The following is a 19,579-nucleotide window of genomic DNA, read 5'->3' as shown; positions in this document are numbered from 1 at the left end:
GGCATGAACGTGAACGTGCGCGAGACCGGCGGGCACATCGAGTTCGAGCCGTCGTCGTACTACGCGGCGTTCTCGTGCGAGCTGGAGGCGGCCGCGTACCCCATGTGGTCCGTGCTGTCGCACCTGACGGCGCCCGAGCACGCCCCGCTGGCGCGCCGCATGCTGGGCGCGGCGCTGGGCAGCCTGCGCGCGTGGCTGGGCGCCGTGCAGTGCACCGAGCTGCGCCCCGAGCGCGACGCCGCCATGCGCGCCTCCTTCCACTTCCCGCTGCACCGCTACCTCGCCGCCTTCCTGTGCGCCGCCGTGCGCTGGATGGGCGTGCGCGCCGCCGACGTGCTGCCGCCCGCGCCGCTGCTCGCGCTGCTGGCCGCGCACCCGCTGCGCGTGCAGGTCAGTGCCGACACTCATATGGTCCAGGTTGAAGGATGACATACTTGTAATATAATATAATAAAGACTTTGGCATCACGTCTGGTCGAGGTGGGTAGTAGCATTTTTCCTAATAATGTGTACGGAGTCCGGTAACCATTTTGCACCGAAAGGACCAGTAGCTCGTTCCCTCGTTCAAACGAAAATAAAACAATCAAAAATAATTATCGAATATGATTTTCGTTATTATTTATTTTCATCTTTATCGACTACATAGAACAGAACTCCGTATAACTTAATGAAAACAGGTGTGAAGAAATAAAAGATGAGATCCTAGAAACGCATACATTTACAACCACATCGAAACTTTAAACTATACATGAGGTATTAGACCTAATAATGACGTCACACTGTTACTTATAATCTCGCAACACGTCGAATCTCCTTAAAAGCTAAGCGAGTCAGTTGACCGTAGGCTCAAAGTCCGGGCCGTCGGCCGGGTCGGGCCCGCGCGGCAGGTCGGCCGGCGGCTCGGCGCGCACGTGCCGCGCGTGCGGGTACGTGCGCAGCCGCAGCGCCACGAACCCGCCCGAGCCGCGCGCGCCGCGGTGCAGCACGCCCGCGCCGCTCGCCAGCGCGCCCGCTGCAACACACGTAGCGATCTAACGCTCCCTCTGGGCTAAAGGCTTCGTCAAACAGATACGCGTACTTAGCGCGCGTCAGAACGCTAAACAGACGGCGCGCTATGACGCCGAGATGTGTTGTACTACTATGGTAATAAACTGTTAAATAGAGCGCCAGCGCTAACAGTACGCAGCACTCTGTCGCGGCGTTAGGAAGTTTTGATGTCAGCCGTTGTAATTTTTTACAAATTTTATTTAGCGTCCGAGTGAATGTGTATTAAAATACTGGTTAATGCCCGAAAAATTGATAGAATTAGTTAGAAAACACCCATGCTTATACAATGCCATTACTGAATCACTCGACATCTTAATACTTTTAAATTTTCACAACGCTATCGAAAGGCACTATGATTTGGCGAATGCGTTGCGTCAAGGAGCGTCGGGCTCATCTAGTCAATTTGTGTGACTTGAAAAAAGCGCGACGTTAAAACGCAGCGCTAAGTACGCGTTCTGCTTGACGAAGCCTTAACAATTTTTAACGACTCGCTCCACCACTCGTACGATGACGGTGTCGTAAGAGAACAATTTGGTGAAGTGTCGGTGACACCCGCGCCCAATGCAAAGAACAAGGGAGTAGTCACGTACCGCCCGCGGGCAGCACCGGCTGCACGTCGATGAAGGGCACGGTGCTCTGCGCGGCGTCCGCCTCCAGGTCCGAGTTGGTGAACTCTACGTACTGGTCGTGCTCAGAGTCCACCGCGAGCGGCACGGAGCTGCGCGTGGGGATGTCCGGATTCTTCAGTTCCAGTTTTACCCTGGAGATAGACACGTAGTTCGAATTAGGGGTCATATTCTATTGTGTTTGTTGTTCTTGCTATTTTTAGATTATGATCATCTAACTTTAACTAGTTTAACTAACTAGTTCAAATCATTTACGTCAACTTAAATGACATCGATAACACGGGATAAATAAAATGAAGCGATTGGGAGCGAATATCTCGCCCTACATCGCACTGCTTGAGGTCGTGTGTCGTTAAATGCTGACCGCCTCCTCCTCCTCCTTGCGTCGTTCTCCTCATTACTGAGGATCGTGACTCCCCTGCTGCATCAAGGTTGACCACTTAGCATTAATATAATATTGGATCCAGCAAATGTAATGGTTCGTCGTTGTCGTCCGCCGCGGTTGTACCTGGGCCTCGCGGAGCCCTCGGTGTTGTCGTTGCTGATCCACTGACTCTTCTCTGGCGAGAGTCGTCCCGTAGTATAGTTGAATGGCGTCGATCTGATCTCGAAGTGTAGATGTGCGCCCAGCATTCGGAACCTGAAAATATCACGATTAATTACGAACTCGCGTCCAGATTATACTTTTCTCATTCGTATTATTGGGTCGTTGTTACCTGACACCGGTCAGGACGTGTCCGGAGGGCGAGTCTAGATCGTCCAAATCGATGGCCCGGTTTTCGTAAGTTAGCGTGTGGTAATCTACGCCGTCTTTGAATTGAGGGTCTAAGGGATCGAACTTCTGCACTGGGACCCAGTCACCTCCTTCGATGAGTCCCCTCTCCTTCAGTGTACTCTCGTACACTTGTAGATGGAATACTCTTCCGTGTTTAATCAATCGCAGCCCTGTCACCACTCTGTTGAAAATTAACAACAAAGCTTAGTTTATCTGTTAATTAAGCAATAAAAAGCAATAAAGAGGACACTAGCGCACCCATGCTGTTAGCACATTTAGAGTTAGAAGTTTAGAAAAATGACTGTATCTGACTTACTAAAAGATTCCAAGAAGCATTGTGTTGCTTATCACCCAAAGCTAATGGAAGATCGGCACTAAAGCTATACCAATTAGAGGTTATGCCCATTATAACGATGTAGGAAGGTAAAAATTATTATTCCCCTGAATACTGACTTGTTCTTGGAAATTTGAGCCAAGGCCTCTCGCATGCTGAAGAATCGTTCAGAGATGTCGACAGCATCCTCACAAAGGCAAAAGCAGTACGAACAATGGAACAAATTCCATTTCCACCAGGAGTCGACCTTTGGGCGAAAATATAAATGGAGAAAATGTTTTTCAATGCGAGACGTTCCTATTGCTAACAGCCTGGGCACGGGAGCGTCCTCTGTGACAAGGAACTGACTTGTTGTTGTTGACGTCTGAGGTGGCGTCCCAGAGGCTGAAGTATCTGTCGGAGTCAGTGGCGTCGTCGCACAGGCACATGCAGTACGAGCAGTGCCAGAACAACCAGCGCCACCACGAGTCCACCTAGGCAAACTTATCGGTATACCTTGGCAAGGGGATAACTCGACGCATTGCAGATATCGCTGCTTATCTATACTTCTATACTAATATTATAAAGCTGAAGAGCTTGTTTGTTTGAACGCGTTAATCTCAGAAAGTACTGGTCCGATTTGAATTCTTTCAGTGTTAGATAGCCTATTTATTGAGGAAGGCTATAGGCTATATAACATCACGGTAAGACCGATACAAGTGGAGCACCAATAAAGATGTTTCAAAATATTTTCACTTTCTACGTAAATGAAGTGGAGGGTAAAATTTAGCGTTATGCCAAAGTAACTATTCCACGAGGACGGAGTCGCGGGCAAAAGCTAGTTACATAAATATATCGTTTCGATAACATTTTTATTACGCCGCGTCTACCTTGTGTCTATGTCATAGTAAATGTTTGATAATATACATAGTTGCCCACTGAGGTTGTCGCCGGATCTTCCCAGTGGGTCGTGTGAAGCACTATTGCTAGGGCTAGTGTTAGCAAATTCTCACAAGTTGAGCCCGTGACCTACCCGTCCGGACGTAGCTGAAATAGCCTAAGAATAAGTGAATAAATAGGGAAAAACTACATAGCTATAAGAAGAATATTTTCATAGCTGTATTTCGATTTCCGTGGTTAGATTTTGACCTTCAATGTGCATGTAAACAAATTAGAAAAACTTGTTATCACTTTGTTATGATTTTGGGGTCAAGCAGATAACTCTAGTAATCGACAGTATTTGTTGATCAATGTCGTGTATACGTTACAACGGAATATTTGCTGAACATTGGATGTGGCACCACAATGTCCGTTATGTTTTACCTTGGTGCTGTGACCACCGCTGGTACACTCTCCTTTTTGGCCAAGAGTTCTCCCGTTTTCGTAAGTGACCCAGTCGTATCGGCGCTTGCTATCGCCGCTCTGAAAAATTTAACATTCGTACGTGGTTTATTATATTTCAATATTGTTTCTATTGGGCTGATTCTGTTGATTGTTGATTTTGAATAGTCTTACCGGGCACACCCACATGTCCGAGTCGATGTACTGACAATTGATGATCCTGCCGCCGCAAGTTTTTTGCTGGGTGCAGAGCTGGTCGTCGTAGCAGCCGTACCTCTGGGTCAGCGTGTAGTAGCCGCAGTTCTCCTGGCACGTCCCCTGCGGGTTCATGTCCACTTCGTTCTCGATGTAGCCTTGCAGTAGACGTGTGACTTGGTCGTACGTTTTACCTGGAATTGTCGAGGAAAATGAACATTAGGATTGGTTTTTAATTATTATAAAGCGTATCTACGAAATTTTGGGTTGGAAAAGTATTGAAATTGTAAATTCTAGCTTTCAATTATTCCATTAATTCAATGACTCATATTGCAACCGAGGAATTACTTCAAAACTAAATGGAATTGAGTAATCTCTCACGACTAAGAAATTTTAAAGGGTCTGATTAAAACGAATTTAGGTTGAGTTAATTAGGTTAGTTATCTTTCGTAGGAGTCAGGTCAGGTATTTGTTCTAATATGGCGCGAAATGAACTTGGTTCATGACGCAACTTAAAATTACATTATTCATGAAAGTAATGTATACTATTAGTCACAAATTTTGTGTCCCACCAAAGGACACCAATGAACATATTAGGCAATGGATATCCATACTAAAATGACTAAAATTTCCAAAAAATTTGAAAGAAAACTACAAAGGACCATGAAAACGTCTTTAACGCAATCCAGGTTATTGTCAAATATCTTCTGTTCTAAGCTACCAATATCCACTATTCCGAAACTCACTTCGAGATGAATAGCAGACGATAAAAGTGACAAAAGTGTCACTTGACACAGGAGTCTCTGGCATATCTTGGTTCAGTTCTTCAAACAATATTTTCTTATGGAGCATCGCATCCGTTGGGAAAAACCTTTGTATTAAATTTATTTACTAAATAGTGCGCTTACAAAAACTTTATTGGCTGCTGTTTTGGTTAGGTCAGGTAGTTTGTTGTGGAAACTGGTTAAATTATACCTTCCTCGTGTTGTATCGGGTCGCATCTGTACAGATCTCGACTGGCCGAGGAGAGGACTCCACGAACGACGTTGGCTGCCTGTGTTGTCCTTTGTCCGTAACGTTCTCTAGTCAGACTCGCCTCTTGTGAGAAGTTTCCTGCGTAGAATATCATTATTAGGCCACTTTATCATTATTTTTGTGAATTAATTGGGCTTATCGCGCTCAAGTAATCTATACTTCTATACTAATATTATAAAGTGGAAATATTTGTTTGTTTGTTTGTTTGTATTGAATAAGCTCCGAAACTACTGAAACGAATTGAAAAATTCTTTCACTGTTTGGAAGCTACACTATTCCCGAGTGACATAGGCTATAATCTTTTTTGAAAAAAATTAGGGATCCTAACTAAAATTCCAATAATGTTACCCAAGGTGTAATAAAAATTACCAAAAATATTCTTTACATCGCGTGCCTTGCGATAACTATTGATGATAGAATAAAATAATGTACTACGACTTTGTAGAGCACATTATTATTTACACAAAAGTGTCGCGACAGCATATGTCTAACTATTATAGTTATGCCGCAATAAGTGTTCTTTTATTTAAAAAAATCAAACAAGGTCAAATATCGTCGTAATCTTTGTTAAAGACCCGAGCGGAGCCGGAACGGGCCGCTGGTTAGATATAAATGAAAAATAACTTTTAATTGATATTTTAATGTGCTCGTAATCTGGGTCCCGCCGCACAAACACAACCGCCTTATTTCGAGACGAGTATTCTATTGAACTTTTGTACATTTCTTTATAAAACTATACAAGGAACGTGTGTTTGTTTGTTCATAATCAATTTGTCTGCCCGTTGGTTTGTTCGATTTACTTGGCACCTTTTTTAACACACTTTAATTATATTTATCTATGTAACATAATATTTCACAAGTTATAATTATTAATCTTGAAAATTTACTCGCGTATTAAGTACCGATGGCACTACAATAATTTTATATTATTTAATCTAATATCGTGACCGGTTAAAATATTTTTATTCAGTTTTTAGTTGGATTTGCCATTGAAACGTTTACTATTGATGTGGGTTTTATTTTCATTGTTGTTATTATGTTTAGTATAGAGGAAAAAGGTTACTAAATCTAAATACAAATAAATTTGGTTAGTTTTTCCATACGCGACTGTTGTTTTAAGAGCAGCATTTTAGCATTTATTGTTTTTTCCTTTCGATTAAACTTTAAATTTTAGTAGAAGTAACACATTTTATACGTTACCTTTTCCGTACAATTTGAGCAGCATCCACGAGAACTGCATTATGGCGTATCCCTTTATCTCGGCCAGGGCTATGGTGTTGTAAATGTCGTAAATCAATTGATGCGGGGACATCTGCAAAGTGCACACATCCGTGCCTCCCTCCTGTGAAAACGATTGATTGTTAAATAAATCTTCTATCTATATATATAAAAATGAATTGCTGTTCGTTAGTCTAGCTAAAACTCGAGAACGGCTGAACCGACCGATTTGGCTAATTTTGGTCTTGAATTACTCGTGGAAGTCCAGAGAAGGTTTAAAAGGTCGATAAATATGAAAATGCTCGGATTTATAAATATAACAATTTTGTTTTTCCTTTAATGTGTCCCCCGTCGGACGGATTCCTTTTGTTTGTTTTAAGTTTATTTTATACAAAATTTTAGGTATTTTATTTATCGATTGAGGCACTACTAAGTCTGCCGGGTCAGCTAGTTCGTACATAAAAATACTAACTTTTGTTATGTTATATCAAAGCTTGAGTTATGTTGGGCTCTAGTTATGATATAAAAACGGCGGAACAAAAAGCCTATGAGTATGTTTTAACAGATTTGTTAATGTCAATGCCAATCTGAAAAGTAGTAATTAGGAGCCTTGTATGAAATTGAAATAAAATATGCATGTAGTTACATTAAAAACAAAAAAAACGCTTAAATAGTAAACTAAATTCAAAATTGATTCCATCTTTTCTTTATCCCGCTGATACTGGTCAGGATATTAGAACGAAGTTATAAAATTATTGTTTTGTCATCGGTCCTTGACGAGTGTGGAAAATTTCAACTTAATCGTACATTTAAAGATTCCGTAACAAACAAACAAGCAAACATTCGTATATACTATAAAAACGTGTCAAAAATGTTAACACGCTTCAACGGAAGGCGTGGTTGCTTCATGGCGGAAGTAACATTTATACCATCCTCTGGGACCGACCCCTCCTAGTCATATCAACCGTATTATCATTGAGAGGCAAAGTAATTGGTGAAATGAGTGTTATATATTCATTTCAATCCAGAACAGTAGAATACAAAAGTTGCACGTATTAAAACTACCGACGCTACACCTACCTATTCTAGTTATTTTAGGGTTGTTCTAGATTGACCAAACTAGGTTTACGGGCCTCAAACCCGGCGACGTTGCTAACACTAACCCTAGCAAGAGCCGTGCTTCGCAGAATCTACCACCGGATCGTAAACGCGACCCACTGAGAAGATCCGGCGAGAAACTCAGTGGGCTGTGTCTGTGGGTTAATTTACTCGCCGAACCCTTCGTTGCAAGCGACGGGTTCGACGAGAACGATGATCGGTGCTTGGGGTACCTAAAAGCACCGTTAATGGATCGGGAATGACATGTTTAGGGCGACGTCGACTGTTTACCATTCGGTCCGCAGGATCGAGAATGTAGTTACCGGCGGTCACGATGAAAGAGTTCTCAAGTCGTGCTGCTTTATCGAAAGGAAAGGGTACTACGTGTTGTTTGTTGGTCCAGTGTAAGAGAGTATGACTGAGGTGGCTAAATATATAGAGCATAGCACAGCGTAGCTTCAGCTTGAGTCATGTTTGATAGTTGAATTAGTATTGTGTTTATTTCGTAAAGTAGATCGCGCGTGGTCGGACTTCTTCACATGAAACTCGGATGTCTTTAGGCAGTGTTTGTAAATAGAAACACGGTGTATATCTGATATCTGAATCTCGCCTAATAAGGAAAAGTTTTTTTTCTGATCATAAGATTTTACGTCCGATTGTTGTGCGAATAATGTAATGTCTCATTGCCGCATCTGGTTAACTTATCATGTTACGTTTGTAAACAAACAAGCGATTTGTATTACCAGACCTTTTTTTTTAACTATGCCGTTAGCCTGTTAGTTATATGCCGATATTCTTGAGAGTCTTTATCGGCGATAGCGTGATGTCGCAAACACTGGCCCTAGCAAGAGCAGTGCTTCGCAAAATCTACCACCGGATCACAAACGCGACCTATTGAGAAGATCCGACGAGAAACTCAGTGGGCATACCAGACGGTGAGCACTCGTGAAGACCCTTTTTTTTGTATGTAGGTTTGAACTTTACAAGGATTAAAATAATAGGGTAAATTACTTTTGCAGTTTCCAACGAATAACTTCTTAGTCTTATTCAAAACATAGGAAATAATATGATGACTATAAATGTACCTACAGCCATATAAACCTTAAATAAATAAATAAATAAATATTTACTAACAATCACGCCACGTTAACTGGTCCCGTGATAAGTTCGTAAAGAACTTGTGTTACAAGTACCAGATAACGGAAATAAATATAATATTTTTATTATACACATACATATATTTAATATACATCCATAACCCTGGAAAGACATTTATATTTATCATACAAATATCTTCCCTTGGCGGGATTCGAACCCGCGACCCCCTGGTGTAGTGACCATGTCACTTACCACTACACCAGACGGCCGTTTGAACCTTAGCCACGAGTTAATACGCATCAGATAGATTGAGACCTTTGTGCAACGTGAAATATGTATTTGTGTGACGAGCAAGCAAGGAATGTTCGAGGTGAATTAATACTTTACGAATTACGCTTAACGTGATCATTGCGAAGGTATTTCGTTGACTATTTATTCCTTTGTTTATAAATTTCCGTTGTCATGTCATTAATTAGGTTTAATGCACGTAGTCAAATATTTTCGGATCGTCAAGTAACAATTTGGAATAGTTTTACATTGTTATAACCACGGTTTCATTTTTGCTAGTATTATTTTATTATTATTTTTTTCGCCCAATTAGAGCACGTTAATGTTTTCATGAGGTGTGAGGCTAATAGATGCAGACGTAGCTTAAATTTGATGTCTCAAGACCCGCGAATACCTAAGTAAATAATACTAGGTATATCTCACATTAGTCATGATTTTATAAATGTTCGTTGTCATGTCATTAATTAGGTTTAATGCATGTAGTCATTTTCCAGTCGTCAAGTAACAATTTGGAATGGTTTTACATTGTTATAATCACGGTTAAATTTTTGCTAGTATTATTTTATTATTATTTTTTCGGCCAATTGGAGTACGTTAATGTTTTCATGAGGTGTGAGGCTAATAGATGCAGACGTAGCTTAAATTTGATGTCTCAAGACCCGCGAATACCTAAGTAAATAATACTAGGTATATCTCACATTAGTCATGATTTTATAAATGTTCGTTGTCATGTCATTAATTAGGTTTAATGCACGTAGTCATTTTCCAGTCGTCAAGTAACAATTTGGAATAGTTTTACATTGTTATAATCACGGTTTAATTTTTGCTAGTATTATTTTATTACTTAGAATAATTACACATAGAACGATAGTTCTCTTCAAAGCGGTCTGTCAAAAGCGAGGCAAGAATATAATCTATGTGTGCGTAAGGTACTTGTATTTACGCTCGACGAAACGCACACAGTGAAAAAAATTATGTTGCCAATTTCTCTAAAAACAGGGAAGTTGAAACTATTACTTGTGATCACAGAACAAATGTGATTATTAGATTTCGCCTTTTATTTATTTGGAACTCATCAATTATTACTGCTGAACTGATGACAAGGCCCATAGATCCCCTAAACGATTAGGAGTTAAATATAAGTGCAATTCGTCTATCGAAACTGCTTGGTAGTGACCCGTTTTGTTAAAATCCTAAATAATCTAACGTACCTATTTACCGGAATACACGAATATTGCCTGCATGATGAAAATAAAACTTTTATACAAGAGAAAGAAAAACAAATAACAAGTATAATTATTTATTTCAGTACCCTTGTAACAGCTGGAACTGTTTTCTGAACAATTGTCGCTTTGATGATAGGAAGGAAACCTAAAACCAAACCAAAACATAAAATTACATATTATTATTATTATAAGTATGCGAGCTTGTTGTGTTTTTGTCTGTTTCCTTATTAATCAATTTAATTTAATAAAAAAAAAGCGCTTTTAATTACCTAATTGAGACGTGTTTCACTTTTAATTAAACAACAAAATGTGTGAGAATATTTCCCCGTGTTGGCAACATTTTCATAAACTATGGCATTACAAATTATTGAAATTTATTTTTCATTTTGATTAATGTTTTACGTAAAAATATACGTTCAAACGCATTACTTACCCGTGAAATGTAATGTTACTATCTTTCTTGTGTTTTTCCGATGTAGTATGACATCCGTTCATTGAACAAATCGTCATTTTTAATAAAAATTTCGGGAGTACTTTTCAATACGACACGTCTTTGAGCACTGACGGGCCGAATAATGCACTTAGCCAATATGGCTAGGTTTGAGTTGCCTCACTTTACGGAGGCGGACTCGGTTTCTATGTGTAATTATTCTAAGTTTTATTATTATTTTTTCGGCCAATTGGAGTACGTTAATGTTTTCATGAGGTGTGAGGCTAATAGATGCAGACGTAGCTTAAATTTGATGTCTCAAGACCCGCGAATACCTAAGTAAATAATACTACATATATCTCACATTAGACATGATGATCAAACAGTTTAAAAATATTGCGTTATTAAAATTTGTACGTACGGGTCGGGGTCGGGGTACGTGATTGTAATGTATACTTTACCCTACAGGCTACAAATAAGTCTGATAGTTTTATTTTATTTTATTTATGACAGTATTGTATGTTTTGTTTAATTTAGTTTATTCCGCCGTATTGTTCCTGTTTTTTATTTTTTTATTGCTTAGATGTGTGGACGAGCTCACAGCCCAACTGGTGTTAAGTGGTTACTGCAGCCCATAGACATCTACAACGTAAATGCGCCACACACCTCGAGATATAAGTTCTAAAGTCTCAGTAGAGCTACAACGGCTTCAAACCGAAACGCATTACTGTTTCACGGCAGAAATAGGCGGTGCGGTGGTACCTACCCGTGCGGACTCACAAGAGGTTCTACCACCAGTAATAATGATGGTAGGTAATGTCGTATGACTCTTGTCAGAGTAGTCGTGGTCGTCATTCGGTATCATTGCTGTGGGCAGATGTGATGCGCCTCACGCAAGCAATCGCCACGTCTCCCGGTTTGTGGTGAGCCTGGTACACTCATGCAAATGTTCAGGACTTAACCTAATCTATCTTAAGAAGGAGGGAGCCTGGAGATCAGTAATACAGGTCTTTGAACCTAGTACACACTTCAGCTCTTTCAAAGGCTTACAAAATAAATTTTAAGGTTAATTTCCATTTGTATTTGTACTATACCTTTAAGAGAGAAATAAAATAAATTATTATTATTATTAAATAAATAAATAAACAATCCGCCGTATCGCTGGATCGTAAAAGCAACCTTCGCAATTTTTATATAAAACATTATTACGGTCAACGCCCCTCCAAGAACGACACTGTTTGATCTACTTAGTTTGTTTGCAAATACATATCTTTATATTATTACCTAACCTCAATACATGTTTTTTGCCGAGGAATTTTGTTTCGAATTGACTTCCGGTTCAGTATCTACCTACTTGAAATAATTTTAGTATTAATGCTGTGTTAAAAAAATGTATTTTTATATACGTTCAAATTGTGTATAGTTATATGCTTAGCTGTAGATTTTCTTTAAATGAATATTATGGTATGAAAATTTGCGCATTACTACAGATAATGATTAAGTTACTAGGGCACGTCAGTTGTGGCTTGCAAACTCGTACTGCACATTACACAACACAGCACTGGTTCTCTGACAGACGACGCGTCGGTCCGCTCACGGCACCGCTTTCCTTTGTTACCTTATGACCGTGTGTACCTGTAGCATGACGAGGCGGTAAGTGACAGCCTCGCCGTGGCTCATCAGCTCGCCCAGTTTCTTCATCGAGTTCGTAACAGACGACTTGGGGTCCATCAGCACCGCTTCGGTGAGGTCCATCCATTCCCGAACTGGCGCCGGAACAGCGCCGGGCCGTGACTGCGTCCTCGCGAACTCGGCAAAGTATTTGTAATGTCCGTCGATGATTTGCATTTTCTCGATAGCGTTCGTCCAAATCCAAGAGTTGAGCGGGGGCCGTCGACTCCTCGGTACGGCCTGAATCAACTCGTCCAGCGCCACGAAAGCCTTTGTTAGCTCGACGTCTCCCCCTAAATCGGATTGTCTCCACATCGGATCCGACACGTTCCTCCACAATTCATCTTCTAAAGCATATAGTTTTTGCCGCAAATCGTCCACTGAACATAGCTCGTCGGCGATCGCTATTGCGAACAGCGCAATGAGCGCTGCGAATCTCATTGCGACACAGTCTGCGGCTGGTGGAACTACGCGATACGAGGGCGGAGGTACTACTGACGGACGCGGAGAGGGGACGGCTTGCACGGCGCGAGCGGGGTCAGCTTAGTGCGGGGACCGTATCGATGTCGTCAGTCGATAGCAATCCTATGTTAATGCGGTTTTGACGTTCAATTTTCGCGACAAAACGCACGACTAAAGTAATGGACACCGCTTCCGTTATATTTAAAGGAATGTCGATGCGGTGTTTGTCCTCAATTTAACGTGTATTGTCATCGTCATTGCCGCGGCCTCGGTGAAAAGGAAACTCCTTTAACATTAATTAAATTTTAACAAGATTATTGTTAATTGTTTTGTCGACGTAGTTTGAACGAATTATATTAATAATATAAAAGGTTTTCGCATCAAAATTATCCGTATTTCCAAATAGTTATGTACGTATATACATATATATAATAACCAAAGAAGACAAATTCAATGTGTGTTTTTGTAGTCAATTAAAATGTCGTCAAGGCGTTCTTGACCCGAATTTCGAATTGTCTCAATGTCATTACCTAAAATTCTATCTTCTTTTTGACGTAGTGTGTATTTTTCTATGTTATTCATTTGCAAGTGGAGCCTCACAGAAAAAAGTAATAAATTATTATTGCAGTATCTCCGAAGATATTTACTCTTAGCGACAGGTTTGCAATAAATACTCTAACTTGAACAAAAAAAAACCTGTGTAAACATCGACAACTCTAATCCACACGGAGCAGGTCCAACCCTCATAGCACGCACGTAATACTGTTAGTTCGAAACAAACCTGATTTTGCTTACATCCTGACCTTTATCCGCATTGACTTAAAGACCGTTTTGCTATAAAGAAAATTCAAGTTTTTATTTCATCGTATTATTATTCTATCTGTTTATATTCATGTATCGCGTCAGCTGTGTTGCTCCCTCGAGTCAGCAGCGGCGTGAGTGGACTCGCAACGGAGCATTTGTTTTTATTTCTTTGATTCATATTTTTTTTTTTATTCTGCGGAAGCATTACTTGCTTTTTCCGCTTAAAAATTGTTGTAGCTTCTGATTGTGAGGCTGCTTAAGTGTATCATGTCCTGCGTGAGGCAATAGCGTTGTGTAACGATTTGTAGGACAAAATTGGCGTTATTTGAATACTCATATGTCATCTTTTTTATATGATCCCTGTGTCATTGAGGTCGTTGAAATCAGACCGAGATTTATTATAAAAGTTTCACACAAATCACACCTATGTTCGTTTATTGATATAGACAGGTAGACGAGCTAACGGCCCGCTTGATGGTGAGTGTTAAGAAGAGCCCATGTACATTTCGATGTAAATGCGACCTTGAGACCCGAGTTCAAAGTTCTCATTGTATTATCGTCGTCCGGCATAAGTCAGTAGTTAGTGCGCTATTTATATTTATATTCACTTTTATACTGACAATTAACTGTTGCTTTTAAAATTGACAGACTTGTTCCGAGCTGAGCTCAGATAGTTTCTTGCCGGATCTTCTCAGTGGGTCGCGTTTCCGATCCGGTGGTAGTCTGCGAAGCACTGCTCTTGCTAGGGTCAGTGTTAGCAACACTCCGGTTTGAGCCCCGTGAGCTCACCTACACACGTTAGGGCGAAGCTGAAATAGCCTCTCAAGGCTATCAGCGTAGGTAGGGAAAAATAAGCTGAACTGATTACAAAAAAAAATGTAATAAAGCTAAAAATGTTGCATTCTGTTTCCCTTCCATTTTTGTTTCCGTGATTTTTTATCGATTGCAAATCTACATTGTTGTGTTTTTTTTTTTCTTTCTTCTAATTATCTCGTTTTGTGCTCGCTTTGTGAGCGCGGTGATTAATCGATGAGTCACGAAGCTGATATGTATAAAACGAGTTTGTCACCGTACCGTTAAAATAAAACATATTTTATTTTGGAGAGTGCGCAGCGCCGGCAATTTGGGACTGGGATTTCGGCAGAAAAGCAGTGAACTGGATACCAATACGATGGACGACATCATATCATGTGTAGTTTCATCTATCAAAAGTCATTTATTTATTTATTAAGTTGCACCAACAAAGTGATCATCAATACAAAACATTGACAAATTGACAAAAGTTCATGGCAGATGTCACCTCAATTATAGGTGCAATCGACAGTGCATTAACAACAAAAATAAAATATACAGCTAAGATTTGATTACATTTCATTCATTGCTTGCTTAAGATTAATTTAATTGGGAGATGATCCGCGACAGATTTTTCCTGTAAGTAGTGAGACAATTAGAAAAAACATCTATTTCACTTAAAATAAGTTCAGCGCAATCGGACAACTCCGAAGGAAGATTGACGGAGACCGCGCTACCGTGAACATTATTGCAGTCCCAAAGGATTCTGTTTAAGGGCGAGTAAGCACCTAAATTCGAACGAGCGGGCTTTCTTATAAACGGTTTATATTTCTTCGTTCTTGGTAGGTACTTAGGGGCTGATATTTTTATCATCGTATCACGTTACTGTCTTGAATTGGTCGTTGTTTTATTTGTGCACAAGTTTTTATATTTGTAATACATAATATATGTAATCACTGCATAGTATAAAACATAGTCGCTTTCTCTGTCTCTATATCCTTATGTATGCTTAAATCTTTAAAACTACGCAACGGATTTTGATGCGGTTTTTTTTCATAGATAGAGTGATTGAAGAGGAAAGTTTATATGTATAAAAACATCCATTAAATAGTGGAGAAATCAATAATAAATTACAGTTTCCGAAGCGAAGCGAGGGCGGGTCGCTAGTACATAATAATACATAATATAGCTCGAATGGGTAGTTAATACAATCCTGCCTATATCGGCCGTCGTTCCGTCGTACTGTACAGTTGAGATCACGTTATGACGTCTATGAGCTACGGCGATGACCACTTTACCCCGCGTGGTCTGTGAGTTCGTTCACCGATCTACACAATAAAAATTATCATCAATTATATAAGTATCATAATTAAAGTCATAGGTGAGAAATAATAATGTTAATTTTAAATGCCCAGCGAAGCGAACGGGTACAGCTAGTAATGTATAAAATTGACGTAATTCCTGGTTGCGGGTCGCGTTGTAAGGCAATTACTGTCGCGATGAATTTGTGCGTTCCAATTTGAATCGTTACGCAGCTTTCCGTATAATACAAGCAAGAGATCAATCATGAGAACCATGCGATACTTCGGATGGGTTCAGGTAACCGCTTAACATCGTATGGGTCGTGTTCTCGTCGCCTCAATTCTGGAGGAACACGTAACAAATAAATGATGCCGGTCATCGTTCTCGTCGAACCCGTCGCTTGCGACGAAGGGCTCGACGAGTAAATTAACCCTCAGACACACCCCACCGAGTTTCTCGCCGGATCTTCTCAGTGGGTCGCGTTTCCGATCCGGTGGTAGATTCTGCGAAGCACGGCTCTTGCTAGGGTTCGTGTTAGCAATGTCGTCAGGTTTGAGCCCTGTCAGCTCACCTACTAGTTAAGGTTACGCTGAAATAGCCACTCAGGGCTCTCAGGTTAGGTAGAAAAAAAAATTACGGCGGGTCGCTAATTAATACCCGCCTTCGTCAAAACACAGTACAGTTAAGTTTCTCCTATGGGTGACGTCATAAATGTTTGCACACCCACACACACACACACACACAGCACACGTTCAGTTTGTGACCATTCCTCGAACTGTGTCATTATACCAGCTGCGGTCGTTATCAGCTAATATCTCGGTCGGTCGTGTTCGATATCTTCGGAGAAATATCTTTGAAGAGACTTTTGTGAATTGGAATAATTTGTCACAATCGTTTATTCATCACGCCGCGCTGTCTGTTTCCTGAAATAGCTGATAGTAAGCAGTTACGATCGCGTGAAGCGTTTCCTGTTAGGAATACAAACTAACATTGCCTCATTTTGCACACGGTAATGTTATTAGACCCTATATATATTACAACGGGAATGTCGTCCTCCACTTTGAGGCATGAGGTTGAATTGAGGCCGTCAGCGCAAAAGTGGCCTGAGCTTACCTGAGCTTACTATGGAGACAATGAGGTCTGAATGGTTATTTTTACAGTGCCTCATAGGCAAAAATAAAACACGCAAAAATAATGTTGACAAAGCCATCTGTTAACTATGGGCGAAATTAGGGATAGGCCGGTTTTGCATCAAAATTGATTGATTTAAATAAATTGCAATAGGTATAATAGAACCACGAATATGAAAAAATGTAGGATAAGCCACTTTTGTGCTGAGGGCCTCAATTGCCAGTTGTATGTATGTGATTAGTTTGAGGTATAAACAGACAGAATGGTATCCTCTCTGAAGATAGGAATGAAGTTACTAAGTTTTTTTATTTTTTTTATTGCTTAGATGTGTGGACGAGCTCACAGCCCACCTGGTGTTAAGTGGTTACTGGAGCCCATAGACATCTACAACGTAAATGCGCCACCTATCTGAAATATAAGTTCTAAGGGCTCAAGTATAGTTACAACGGCTGCCCTACCCGGCAGTTAAGTTCGAAAAGGCCGAAATCTATTGACCTGGTAATCTGGCATTAACATTTTGTGTCACAATACTTCGTTATAAAAAAAACACCGCTTATAATTAGAACTTTTGCCACTAGGAGTGCTGTTCCAACTGCATACAAATTTGAGTTAACTTTGACGCTATCGAGAACGTTAAAAAACTCGCACTAAGCACACTGATAATTGAAGACGTGAGGATGAAGGGGTTAAGTACCATTTTTAAGATTTTTGAGGTTTTACATTGAATGAAGGTGTTATATATTTATAAACCATAAAATTCCGGGCTTAAAGGCTATTTTTAGAAATTTTATATGGTGTAGGAGTTATTTACGAAGAAAAAGTACTAGTAACAAAAGTTTGTTGCCCGTTTTCATAAAATTAACAAATTGTATCATATCCCCTTCATCCACTCATGCCTTCAATTGACGACGATGACCCCGTGGTCTCCGCGTTGTTAAATTTACGAAGCGCTGCTGCATCTCCATTAATCAGAAGCGCGTTAACGCTTCAAGTGACTCATTAGGTCAATACCTCCTATCATAATGTCGTATGCTAGATTTCACAAATAACAATGTTCCCACACACTTTTTTGCTAAGCCACCGCGTTACAAACACCGGGCTCACAGTATTTCATTCACTAAATAAATCACACAACTAAAATGCAAATGTATAATTAAAAAGGCATAGTTTTGGAATTTCTGGAACCATCGGTTGCCTTCTACGTCAATTGTGTTCACAAAATTGTATACGTAAGGGAATCAGTTGCTACTTTTGTTCGTTTAGTGAGAATCAGAACAGTATGTTTTATGGTGAAGTCCTTTTTTTCATTTTGGGATTTTCCTGTCTCGATTTTACTCAATAGTTTCAATGCGAGTCTTTGAGTAGGGTCCTGTAGGGTTGGTACATGCTAATTATTTCTGTTCTAAAATTATTTCAAATATTCTTATTGTGTCCTAATTTCCATGTACATAGGTAATAGAATGTACTAAATATGTAATGATGGTTTTTGTTTTTCTGTGTTCAGAACAATAGCTAGTATATTTGGCACGTACAAGACTAACTGGCACGTAATGATGTGTTATTTTGATATTTTGTTGTTACGGTCATTTCTGATCAAGCTCTAACAGACATCTAATACACCCCAATTAATGTTTGTACCATTAGTAAGGAAATGGTTAATCTAATTGAAGATAATTTGAAAATTTAAAGCTCTGATAGTTTGCCTAATATTATCTAATTATGTTGATTTATTTAATAACATTTACCTCATTAAATGAAGACACGTATATAACATTTGGAGTTTGTTGTAGATATATATTTGTGGTTACTCTTTAACGGTCCGGAATGAATGCCGAAAGGATGTTTACACGACAACAATGTGCAGTCCACACAAAAGAACACTATTATGTTTACTTCAATGACGAGTGGATCTGGTGTTGGCGTCCCCTTGCTTCCGGGAAATTAAATTCCCAGACGATATAAAAAAATGAGGGGATACATAACATCAGACGGTTGGGGAGCGGTCGTTGAACTGACTTTCTTATCGCCCAGCCCGGGTCATAATAACGTATCAAAGTTACAATTCTCATACAGTGTTGTACCAACCTGAACTTCCTCGACGATTTGCTGCAGAAGGCCCTTGCCTAACAATAGCTTATGGGGTGGAACAATGTGCGCGTGTATCTGCTCCAGCACGCCAGGTAGCGCATCCGGCTCGTAAAAGACACACGATTGAGCAAAGCCTAACAACGTGCTTCGCTCCAATTCCTCTTGAAGGCCGACGTACACTCTCATCTGTCTGTCCACTGCCGCCACTTTGTTCAGAAGGACCGTCATGTCGTGCAGTTTCAACTCAAAACGGGTTCCTCTCCCTCCGTTCTTGGCCAGGAACAAGGCCACCGCACCGGCCTTCTCTATTCCCAGCTCCAATCTGTCGATCGATTGCGATATATGCGAGAGTTTTGCCAGTATTAATCTTTCACGTCTTCTGATTAGGGGGAGTTCGACGCCCTCCGATACGTTTAGCGTCTTTCCTACAACGTTCCATGATGCGATTATCTCTTCGCCTATCTCCTTCCCGAGTTTGAGTACGTCGACGACTTCATCGACTAGAGCGCGCGAATTGTGAACGATCGCTAGTAGCACGAGAATCGTGCGCACGAAGCGAACGGACATGACGACGGACGCGCGACCACTGAAGCGGCAAGCTGGAGGTCGCGGGGATACCAGCTCACTTAAAATTATTCCA

The 19,579-nt window shown here is 40.4% G+C and overlaps 2 protein-coding genes across 5 annotated transcripts in view; one reads left to right on the top strand and one right to left on the bottom strand.

Moving 5' to 3' along the window:
* Window positions 1-19,579, top strand: part of LOC110385059 (E3 ubiquitin-protein ligase Ubr3) — an 80,482-nt gene that overhangs the window by 41,806 nt on the left and 19,097 nt on the right. Inside the window, exon 8 of the mRNA XM_038012543.2 lies at window positions 2-390. Within this exon, the coding sequence (XP_037868471.1) occupies window positions 2-390 (389 nt within the window). The remainder of the gene's footprint in view (window position 1; window positions 391-19,579) is intronic.
* Window positions 590-19,541, bottom strand: LOC101735738 (uncharacterized). 4 transcript variants are annotated; one of them, XM_012689739.4, is made up of 10 exons: window positions 18,937-19,541; window positions 6,532-6,673; window positions 5,272-5,409; window positions 4,276-4,490; window positions 4,084-4,182; window positions 2,901-3,028; window positions 2,389-2,628; window positions 2,181-2,312; window positions 1,637-1,806; window positions 590-1,011 (listed from the first exon to the last, which is right to left on the bottom strand). In XM_012689739.4, the coding sequence occupies exons 1-10, from the start codon at window positions 19,504-19,506 to the stop codon at window positions 830-832; spliced, it is 2,016 nt and encodes a 671-aa protein (XP_012545193.1). In that variant the 5' UTR covers window positions 19,507-19,541; the 3' UTR covers window positions 590-829. The 4 variants fall into 4 exon arrangements, with proteins under 4 accessions (XP_012545193.1, XP_012545194.1, XP_062525581.1 ...); XM_012689740.4 differs by lacking the exon at window positions 2,901-3,028 and adding an exon at window positions 3,130-3,254 and having other exon boundaries at window positions 18,937-19,540; XM_062669597.1 differs by lacking the exons at window positions 2,901-3,028; window positions 18,937-19,541 and adding exons at window positions 3,130-3,254; window positions 12,325-12,992.

This window comes from Bombyx mori, chromosome 8 (genome assembly GCF_030269925.1).
Source record: "Bombyx mori chromosome 8, ASM3026992v2".
In the NCBI taxonomy this organism is placed as follows: Eukaryota; Metazoa; Arthropoda; class Insecta; order Lepidoptera; family Bombycidae; genus Bombyx; species Bombyx mori.
Note: the sequence above shows the minus strand (reverse complement) of the source record. Positions and strands in the feature narration are given on the sequence as shown.